Below are 11702 nucleotides of genomic sequence, written 5' to 3'. Positions count from 1 at the left end.
CGTTGTGTTTGGCCTCGCCCCGGTGACGCAGCGCTTCCTCTTCCAGTGTTGCATTGTGCAGTTCGTCTCGTGGAGAAACGCTCGAGCTACAGATTAAAGATGATGGGCAGACCAGTCCTCGTGTTGAGTGAGTTTAATATCATTATTAATGTTATAAACACTATAAACTATTCATTATATTAACTTTATAACATTCTGAACACTCCCTGTGTGACTGTATGGCTCTGGACGGCGATGCTAACATGCTATAAAGCTACATTATAGACCCTGCTCTGTCACCAGCATGACACGCTAAACCAAGCTAAGCTAACGTGCTATGAAGCTTCACTATATAAATGTTAGCATGTTAGCTTAGCACGTTTAGACTGGCTGTGTGCGCAGGGTAAACCGGTTAGCTTTAGCTTTAGCCTGACAGACAAAGCTGTCAGCTTAGAATGTTCCTGAACATTCTACATTCTGTCTCTATTATTATTAGTAGTATTAGTAGTAGTATCAGGTATTATTATTACTACCCTTAGTCCAGTTACCCTGGGTAAATATAGTAACTTTGCTTTGCCCACCATGTCGGGTGTCTCAGAATACTGTGATAATATTTACTTCAGTTTAAGTCTTAGACCAGTGGTTCCCAATGAGTGGTCCGGGGACCCCCAGGGGTCCTTGAGTGAGTTCCAGGTTGTCCGGGGACCCCCAGGGGTCCTTGAGTGAGTTCCAGGTTGTCCGGTGACCCCCCCACGACGGGTCCTTGAGTGAGTTCCAGGGGGTCCGGGGACCCCCAGGGGTCCTTGAGTGAGTTCCAGGTTGTCCGGGGACCCCCAGGGGTCCTTGAGTGAGTTCCAGGTTGTCCGGGGACCCCCACGACGGGTCCTTGAGTGAGTTCCAGGGGGTCCGGGGACCCCCAGGGGTCCTTGAGTGAGTTCCAGGTTGTCCGGGGACCCCCACGACGGGTCCTTGAGTGAGTTCCAGGGGGTCCCCAGATAAATGATAGTTAGGAACCAAATGGACCCTTAACATTGATTTTACAATATAAATGGGGGGTCTCGGAGATAGAAATGCCATTAAACGGGGGTCCATAATGTCAAACTTATTTAGAAGAAAATAAGTAGTGAAAATGGCAGATCTTCAAGCTCACAACGCGGTGCGAGTCCGACGTGTTGTGAGCTTGTAGATCTGCTGTTTTCACTAGTTTGAGTCCCAGGAGAACCACTGCTATAGACTAGGGGTGGCGGTGGCTCAGCGGTAGACTGGCCGAATGGGAACCGCAAGGTTCCCGGTTCGATCCCTGTGGGCTCCCCCCGAGTTAGTGGGGAAGTGTCCTTGAGCAAGAATCTGAACCCCTAAATGCTCCTGATGTGCAGGTTGGTGCCTTGCATGGTTTCCTCCACCATTGGTGTGTCACCATGTGTTAATGTAATGCAGTGTGTGTGTGTGTGTGTGTGTGTGTGTGTGAATGGGTGAATAATGCACATGATTGCTCCTGACTGACTGTGAAGTAGGATAGATTGTTTAAAGTTGTTCTGGTTGTTGGTGAGCTTGTAGATCTGTTGGTGTAGTTGGTGAGCTTGTAGATCTGTTTGTTGGTGGTGAGCTTGTAGATCTGTCTGGTGTTGGACGAGCTTGTAGATCTGTTTGTGTTGGTGGTGAGCTTGTAGATCTGTTTGTGTTGTTGGTGAGCTTGTAGATCTGTTTGTGTTGTTGGTGAGCTTGTAGATCTGTTTGTGTTGTTGGTGAGCTTGTAGATCTGTCTGGTGTTGGACGAGCTTGTAGATCTGTTTGTGTTGTTGGTGAGCTTGTAGATCTGTTTGTGTTGGTGGTGAGCTTGTAGATCTGTTTGTTTGTGGTGTGATTATTTAGAATAGCTTGTTTAAGGTCGTTGTGCTTGTCTGTGTTATGTGGGGTGCGTTTGGGAATGGTGCTCTGTGCAATGCAAATACATAGGCAAGTGTGCTCCGGTGCGCTATTTCCGAACACGCCTGTAGTTATGTATGTTTGTGAGCTTGTAGATCTGTCTGTGAGCTTGTAGATCTGTCTGTGAGCTTGTAGATCTGTTTGTGAGCTTGTAGATCTGTCTGTGAGCTTGTAGATCTGTCTGTGAGCTTGTAGATCTGTTTGTGAGCTTGTAGATCTGTTTGTGAGCTTGTAGATCTGTTTGTGATCTTGCAGATTGTTTAAAATTGTTGTTTGTTTTCCAGGTCAGAATATGAAGAGAGAGTCTGGACGTAAAGTTCAGACTGGAAACATCTCTGCTGCCAAGGTACAACAATATATATACTATACACACACTACTACCATAAGTATAATAATTTTGTCTATTCTGAAAAATACCTGCACTTCAGGCTTAGGCAGGTCAGATTTAACTTAAATACTAGTTATATATAATATTGTGAGCTTGTAGATCTGTTCAAGCTGTTACTTTGGGCTGGTTTATCTGTAAAGACAGACCGATTAATCGGACCGATTAATTCATCGGTCTGATTGAATAATCAAACCGATGCTGATTAATCTAAAAACAACAAATCGGCAGATACCGATGTGTTTGCCGATTAACTCCCATCACTACTATTAAGGTACATTATACTATATATTACTACTATAGAGCGTCGCAGTCCCGCCTCCTACCCTGGACCAGGAAATGAAACCCAATGCATTATTCTCATAGACATTTCTTAAAGTATTTATTTAAAGACGGTTACGCCGCGGACAAAGCCAACTCGAGTCGTGACAACTCATGACAACACAAACAATATTTTGGACCAAACAAATAATTAGAAAGAAGAAAAAAACGGCTGGTTACAACACTTTTTTTTTTGTTTTTCTTCTTGGTAATTATTTGTTTGGTCCAAAATATTGTTTGTGTTGTCATGAGTTGTCACGACTCGAGTTGGCTTTGTCCGCGGCGTAACCGTCTTTAAATAAATACTTTAAGAAATGTCTATGAGAATAATGCATTGGGTTTCATTTCCTGGTCCATGGTAGGAGGCGGGACTGCGACGCTCTATAGGGATGCACCGAAAGGGAAATTCTTGGCCGAAACCGAATAGCCGAATATGATTAATATTATATATCTTTTTTCCTACCATTGCTGTCATGGCCGTACCTTAAAGCTACCTGATTATGGCTTAATAATAATCACTATTATGGGTCCATAAAACATTTATTCAGAACTTTTAAATGCCTTAATTGCATACACTATTTGGTGATATATTTTCGGCCTATTCGGGAAGAAACCGATTAGGCCGAAAATGCATTTTTAGCCCATTTTCGGCCGAATATTTTCTGCGGCCGAATATTGGGTGCATCACTAACTATGATAATACTAAGTGGATCTCTTTTACGCTAAAGGTAATTATATTATATCTGCTGTCCGGAGGAAACCTCATAACTCCAAAATGTTCATTTTTCAAGAAATGAAAAATATACGTTTTTACGGAAATTAATAAACATCTTTCTGACAGACCGTAATGACATCATCCATCCTGCCTGCATGTCAACAAACTGGCTGAGTGTGAGCAGATCTACAAGCTCACCCCACGTCGTGTCTGCGCCGCGTTGTGAGCTTGTAGATCTGCAGTTTTCCATCATGACATGTTTCTCTTGCAGACCATCGCTGATGTCATCAGGACGTGCCTGGGACCCAGAGCTATGATGAAGGTGAGGTGCAAACAAAATAAAATGTTTTGTTTATTGAAAAAATGTCATGCACATGTTGTCCAGTGCATAGCCTACTGCAGGCCTGGTTGACTAGATTTTGAAGACATGTGTCCAGTGCATAGCCTACTGCAGGCCTGGTGGACTAGATTTAGAAGACATGTGTCCAGTGCATTGCCTACTGCAGGCCTGGTAGACTAGATTTAGAAGACACGTGTCCAGTGCATAGCCTACTGCAGGCCTGGTTGACTAGATTTAGAAGACATGTGTCCAGTGCATAGCCTACTGCAGGCCTGGTTGACTAGATTTAGAAGACGTGTCCAGTGCATAGCCTACTGCAGGCCTGGTTGACTAGATTTAGAAGACATGTGTCCAGTGCATAGCCTACTGCAGGCCTGGTTGACTAGATTTAGAAGACGTGTGTCCAGTGCATAGCCTACTGCAGGCCTGGTTGACTAGATTTAGAAGACGTGTGTCCAGTGCATAGCCTACTGCAGGCCTGGTTGACTAGATCTAGAAGACATGTGTCCAGTGCATAGCCTACTGCAGGCCTGGTTGACTAGATTTAGAAGACATGTGTCCAGTACATAGCCTACTGCAGGCCTGGTTGACTAGACTTAGAAGACATTTTTTATGCTCTTGTTACTGAAATGATGGATTATTTGTATGGAGAAATCCCGTAATTTAACATGGATCTCTATGGGGGAGAAGGACAGCTTGTCCTGTCTCCTTGCTGCTAGTCTCGTGTTACCAGACTGTTGAATGCTTTCATCATACAGTCTGGAGCAACGGAAGATCTGTCATGAGTAAAATATAAAGCTGAAGTGGAGCCTCCTCCCCACTTAGGTTTAGTAGCGAAGGGCTAATTGTGGAAGATTTATGTTACGTATGTTACACCAATGTGATGGATGGAAGGGTAGATGGACGGATGGTTGGATGGGTAGATGGATGGATGGATGGATGGAAGGGTAGATGGATGGATGGAAGGGTAGATGGATGGCTGGATGGAAGGGTAGATGGATGGATGGATGGATGGATGGGTAGATGGATGGATGGAAGGGTAGATGGATGGATGGAAGGGTAGATGGATGGATGGAAGGGTAGATGGATTGATGGATGGATGGTTGGAAGGGTAGATGGACGGACGGATGGATGGATGGAAGGGTAGATGGACGGACGGATGGATGGATGGAAGGGTAGATGGATGGATGGAAGGGTAGATGGATGGATGGAAGGGTAGATGGATGGATGGAAGGGTAGATGGATTGATGGATGGATGGATGGATGGAAGGGTAGATGGACGGATGGATGGACGGATGGAAGGGTGGATGGATGGATGGATGGACGGATGGATGGATGGAAGGGTAGATGGATGGATGGAAGGGTAGATGGATGGATGGAAGGGTAGATGGACGGATGGAAGGGTAGATGGACGGACGGATGGATGGATGGAAGGGTAGATGGATGGATGGAAGGGTAGATGGATGGATGGATGGGTAGATGGATGGATGGAAGGGTAGATGGATGGATGGAAGGGTAGATGGATGGATGGATGGGTAGATGGATGGATGGAAGGGTAGATGGATGGATGGAAGGGTAGATGGATGGATGGATGGAAGGGTAGATGGATGGATGGATGGGTAGATGGATGGATGGAAGGGTAGATGGATGGATGGAAGGGTAGATGGATTGATGGATGGATGGATGGATGGAAGGGTAGATGGACGGATGGATGGACGGATGGATGGATGGAAGGGTAGATGGATGGATGGAAGGGTAGATGGACGGATGGAAGGGTAGATGGACGGACGGATGGATGGATGGAAGGGTAGATGGATGGATGGAAGGGTAGATGGATGGATGGAAGGGTAGATGGATGGATGGATGGGTAGATGGATGGATGGAAGGGTAGATGGATGGATGGAAGGGTAGATGGATGGATGGATGGGTAGATGGATGGATGGAAGGGTAGATGGATGGATGGAAGGGTAGATGGATGGATGGAAGGGTAGATGGATGGATGGATGGGTAGATGGATGGATGGAAGGGTAGATGGATGGATGGAAGGGTAGATGGATGGATGGAAGGGTAGATGGATGGATGGAAGGGTAGATGGATTGATGGATGGAAGGGTAGATGGACGGATGGATGGAAGGGTAGATGGACGGATGGATGGACGGATGGAAGGGTGGATGGATGGATGGATGGATGGAAGGGTAGATGGACGGATGGATGGACGGATGGATGGATGGATGGATGGATGGAAGGGTAGATGGACGGATGGATGGACGGATGGATGGATGGATGGACGGATGGAAGGGTAGATGGACGGACGGATGGATGGATGGAAGGGTAGATGGATGGATGGATGGAAGGGTAGATGGATGGATGGATGGATGGATGGATGGATGGAAGGATGGATGGATGGATGGAAGGGTAGATGGACGGATGGATGGACGGATGGATGGATGGAAGGGTAGATGGACGGATGGATGGACGGATGGAAGGGTGGATGGATGGATGGAAGGGTAGATGGACGGATGGATGGACGGATGGAAGGGTAGATGGACGGATGGAAGGGTAGATGGACGGATGGATGGATGGATGGACGGACGGACGGACGGACGGCTCAATCATGTTTGTATTCCTCCAGATGTTACTGGACCCGATGGGAGGCATCGTTATGACTAACGATGGAAACGCCATCCTGAGAGAGGTACGCACGCACGCACACACACACACACATGCTCTCACACACGCACCAGTGTTGATTTAAGACTAAATATAAAGGGACTAGTAGTGGACACAAGATCCAGTATAAAAGACAAGTCGTTTTACACTTGGTTGCATGCTGAAAATAGCAGATCTGCAAGCTCACAACGTGTCGCAAGCTTGTAGATCGGCTATTTTCAGCAAGTGTAAAAACAGTCATTACGACTAAAATCGACTAAAATCTTATGTAGTCGACAAACACACTAAAACATTCCAGGTGACTAAAATGTGACTAGAACTAAATTCTAAAGCCCGACGATGTATTGGTAATTTTGTGTGTAGTCAAGAGAGTGACTAAAATCAAAATTTGCTGCCAAAAACACTGACACGCTTGCTCGCGCACGCATGCCATGCACGCTCACACACACATACTAAAACAGCTGTCTTTGATGTCATCAAAGACAGCTGTTTTAGCTCGTCAACATCACGTCTTGTCCTGATTTTGTGTGTGTGTGTGTGTGGTCTCGGTGTGTGTGTGTGTGTGTGTGTAGATCCAGGTCCAGCATCCAGCAGCTAAGTCGATGATCGAGATCAGCAGAACTCAAGATGAGGAGGTTGGAGACGGAACCACTTCTGTGATCATACTGGGTCAGTTAACGAGTCAATTATATATGTTAATTACCTACCTCTATGATCATACTGGGTCAGTAATGAGTTAGCCTCGGAAACCCAGACATTTTTATTTCCAGGAAGAGAAAAAAAAGTCTGGGGCCGAGTCTACTTCAATTCGGCATAGAGTCGTGCAAACGTCGATCACTCTCTGCTGATTTCTGATCGTCTGCACCTTTGTTAAATTGACGCACACACTCCTCTCTCTCTGTGTGGCTCTAATTAATTAGTCTCATGTGCTGCAGCTGTGTGTAGTTTCTCCCGGCGGATCCTGCCAGGAGCTGCCTATGCCATAGAAAGGATAGGTGGACCCCAGGCTACCTGTATAGAGACAGGGTTAGGGTCCATAGTAACCTATGCCATAGAAGACCATATAAATAGACTCACCTATGCCATAGAAAGCATAGGCGATACCTGCATATAGGCAGGTATGGGCATATATACCTAACCTATGCCATAGAAGACCATATAAATAGACTCACCTATGCCATAGAGAGCATAGGTGGACCCCAGGCTAGTAATGAGTTAACACGGAGCCTGCCATAACCTGGCGGGCAGTGGGTAATTATATATGTTAATTACCTACCTGAATGAGATGCGCACACACTAGAGTTCTCAACGGGCCCAAAAATGAAGGCCCTACCCTACCCTATTTTGGCCCTTCTTTTTTTATTTTTTTTATTTTGAAGTTTATTATCTTTGCCCATGAAGCTTTCAGAAGGTTTCCCTTCCATGACCATCATCACAACAGACTCTTCCCACAATGATGTGTACTATATATTATAGTATATATTGTATATATTGTAGTATAATGTGTATATATGTATATATTTCAGCTGGAGAGATGCTGTCTGTAGCAGAACAGTTCCTGGAACAACAGATGCATCCCACAGTGATCATCAGTGCTTACAGACAGGCTCTGGATGACATGTTGGAGATGCTGAAGGAAGTCAGGTACACACACACACACACACACACACACACACACACACACACACTGTGGATGACATGTTGGAGATGCTGAAGGAAGTCAGGTACACACGCACGCACAAACACAAAATGGCCGATACACCGTCAGGCTCTAGATATAGAGCCATGATGCTCCAGATCATTAACATATTAATTAACATATTTAATTAACAGTACTCCAGTAGACATGATGCTCCAGATCATTAACATATTCATTAACATATTTAATTAACAGTACTCCAGTAGACATCAACGACCGGGCCATGATGCTCCAGATCATAAACTCGGCCATCAACACCAAGGCTCTGAGCCGCTGGTCCAGTCTGGCGTGTAACATCGCTCTGGACGCCGTGAAGACCGTCGAGATGGAGGAGAACGGACGCAAGGAGATCGACATCAAGAAATACGCCAAGGTGGAGAAGGTACGGTCTAGTGAGTCTGGATCTATGTCTAGTTTATACCAAGGTAGAGAAGGTACAGTCTAGTGAGTCTGGATCTATGTCTAGTTTATACCAAGGTAGAGAAGGTACGGTCTAGTGAGTCTGGATCTATGTAGTTTATACCAAGGTAGAGAAGGTACGGTCTAGTGAGTCTGGATCTATGTAGTTTATACCAAGGTGAAGGTACGGTCTAGTATACCTGGATCTATGTAGTTTATACCAAGGTGAAGGTATGGTCTAGTGAGTCTGGATCTATGTAGTTTATACCAAGGTGAAGGTACGGTCTAGTATACCTGGATCTATGTAGTTTATACCAAGGTGAAGGTACGGTCTAGTGAGTCTGGATCTATGTCTAGTTTATACCAAGGTAGAGAAGGTACAGTCTAGTGAGTCTGGATCTATGTAGTTTATACCAAGGTGAAGGTACGGTCTAGTGAGTCTGGATCTATGTAGTTTATACCAAGGTGAAGGTGCGGTCTAGTGAGTCTGGATCTATGTAGTTTATACCAAGGTGAAGGTACAGTCTAGTGAGTCTGGATCTATGTAGTTTATACCAAGGTGAAGGTACAGTCTAGTATACCTGGATCTATGTAGTTTATACCAAGGTGAAGGTACGGTCTAGTATACCTGGATCTATGTAGTTTATACCAAGGTGAAGGTACGGTCTAGTATACCTGGATCTATGTAGTTTATACCAAGGTGAAGGTACGGTCTAGTATACCTGGATCTATGTAGTTTATACCAAGGTGAAGGTACGGTCTAGTATACCTGGATCTATGTAGTTTATACCAAGGTGAAGGTACGGTCTAGTGAGTCTGGATCTATGTAGTTTATACCAAGGTGAAGGTACGGTCTAGTGAGTCTGGATCTATGTAGTTTATACCAAGGTGAAGGTACGGTCTAGTGAGTCTGGATCTATGTAGTTTATACCAAGGTGAAGGTACAGTCTAGTGAGTCTGGATCTATGTAGTTTATACCAAGGTGAAGGTACGGTCTAGTATACCTGGATCTATGTAGTTTATACCAAGGTGAAGGTACGGTCTAGTATACCTGGATCTATGTAGTTTATACCAAGGTGAAGGTACGGTCTAGTATACCTGGATCTATGTAGTTTATACCAAGGTGAAGGTACGGTCTAGTATACCTGGATCTATGTAGTTTATACCAAGGTGAAGGTACGGTCTAGTGAGTCTGGATCTATGTAGTTTATACCAAGGTGAAGGTACGGTCTAGTGAGTCTGGATCTATGTAGTTTATACCAAGGTGAAGGTAAGTAAATGTAACATAATTATATTATGGCACACTTACTATCACAAAAATGAAAACATGGCATTTCATGTAAGAAAGGTTGCAGACCCCTGCCATAGAAGACTCTATTAGTGTCTCTCTCTCTCTGTGGGTGTCTCTCTACCAGGTTCCAGGACTCCATTAATGTCTCTCTCTCTCTCTCTGTGGGTGTGTCTCTACCAGGTTCCAGGGGGCATCATAGAAGACTCCATTAATGTCTCTCTCTCTCTCTCTCTCTGTGGGTGTGTCTCTACCAGGTTCCAGGGGGCATCATAGAAGACTCCATTAATGTCTCTCTCTCTCTCTCTCTCTCTCTGTGGGTGTCTCTCTACCAGGTTCCAGGGGGCATCATAGAAGACTCCATGGTCCTAAAGGGAGTCATGGTCAATAAGGATGTGACTCACGCCAGGATGAGACGACTCATCAAAGACCCTCGAATCATCCTATTGGACTGTTCTCTGGAGTACAAGAAGGGAGAGAGCCAGGTACACACACACACAGATGTACAGGATTGGTTATTGTCACGGACAGAAGTCATTCTTTCCCTTTGCATTCCGCACCGGAGCGCACTCGCTTATTAGTTTGCATTGCTCAGTGCAGCTGTGTGGCTCTCAGCTGTGTCCCACTAAGTGTGTGTGTGTGTGTGTGTGTGTGTGTGTGTGTAGACGGACATTGAGATCACCAAGGAGGAAGACTTTGCGAGGATTCTTCAGATGGAGGAAGAATTCATCCAGAACATGTGTGAAGAAATCATTAGACTGAAACCTGACCTGATCTTCACTGAGAAGGGCATCTCTGGTACGAATATATATATATATATATATATATATATATCTATCTATACATCTATCTATCCATCTATCTTACCTATCTACTGTTTATGTAAGAGATAATGTCTGGCTAGCTGGTCGTTGTAGGGAGATAATTCACCTCCTTTATGTAAGGGATAATATCTGGCTAGGTGGTCGTTGTAGGGAGATAATTCACCTCCTTTATGTAAGGGATAATATCTGGCTAGGTGGTCGTTGTAGGGAGATAATTCACCTCCTTTATGTAAGGGATAATGTCTGAATGTTTCTAACTCAAATCTTTGATTCTGGGGGGTTTCTGGAACAACATATTTTCACATGGGGGGGGGGGGGGGGGGGACAATTACATATAATCTTGGGGGTCCTTGACATGAAAATGTTTGAGAACAACTGACACAGAAACATAGGGTTTTTCAGAAAACTGTCAGGATTTAGAAAGCATTTGTAGAATCGTCCTCGGGTCTAAATGGGTTAATAAAACGACCCTGGTTGTGGTTCGAACTTCGAAGGCAAACGTTAACATTCTGACAAACCTGTTTTAACTGTCTCTCTCTCTCTGTCTGTCTCTCTCTGCCTGTCTGTCTGTCAGACCTGGCTCAACACTACCTCATGAAGGCTAACATCACAGCCATCCGCCGTGTGAGGAAGACCGACAACAACCGCATAGCCAGGTACGCGCACGCCCGCACTGCATCCTATGATCCTATAGTTTACTGTCTCTCTGCATTCTATGATCCTATAGTTTACTGTCTCTGCATTCTATGATCCTATAGTTTACTGTCTCTCTGCATTCTATGATCCTATAGTTTACTGAGACGCTACACTGTCTCTCTGCATTCTATGATCCTATAGTTTACTGAGACGCTACACTGTCTCTCTGCATTCTATGATCTTATAGTTTACTGAGACGCTACACTGTCTCTGCATTCTGTGATCCTATAGTTTACTGAGACGCTACACTGTCTCTCTGCATTCTATGATCCTATAGTTTACTGAGACGCTACACTGTCTCTCTGCATTCTATGATCCTATAGTTTACTGAGACACTACACTGTCTCAATGCATTCTGTGATCCTTTACTGAGACGCTATACTGTCTCTCTGCATTCTATGATCCTTTACTGAGACACTACACTGTCTCTCTGCATTCTATGATCCTATAGTTTACTGAG

General features: G+C 44.8%; 1 protein-coding gene across 1 annotated transcript in view; it reads left to right on the top strand.

Moving 5' to 3' along the window:
- The window catches only part of cct3 (chaperonin containing TCP1, subunit 3 (gamma)), a 17095-nt gene continuing 5393 nt past the window's right edge, over window positions 1-11702 (top strand). Inside the window, exons 1-10 of the mRNA XM_079503181.1 lie at window positions 1-127; window positions 2190-2251; window positions 3598-3648; window positions 6299-6361; window positions 6909-7005; window positions 7863-7980; window positions 8231-8417; window positions 10058-10207; window positions 10388-10520; window positions 11121-11202. Of these exons, the coding sequence (XP_079359307.1) occupies window positions 100-127; window positions 2190-2251; window positions 3598-3648; window positions 6299-6361; window positions 6909-7005; window positions 7863-7980; window positions 8231-8417; window positions 10058-10207; window positions 10388-10520; window positions 11121-11202 (971 nt within the window). The 5' untranslated portion in view covers window positions 1-99. The remainder of the gene's footprint in view (window positions 128-2189; window positions 2252-3597; window positions 3649-6298; window positions 6362-6908; window positions 7006-7862; window positions 7981-8230; window positions 8418-10057; window positions 10208-10387; window positions 10521-11120; window positions 11203-11702) is intronic.

The sequence above is a fragment of the Electrona antarctica genome (assembly GCF_951216825.1).
Source record: "Electrona antarctica genome assembly, chromosome: 6".
Taxonomy (NCBI): Eukaryota; Metazoa; Chordata; class Actinopteri; order Myctophiformes; family Myctophidae; genus Electrona; species Electrona antarctica.
Note: the sequence above shows the minus strand (reverse complement) of the source record. Positions and strands in the feature narration are given on the sequence as shown.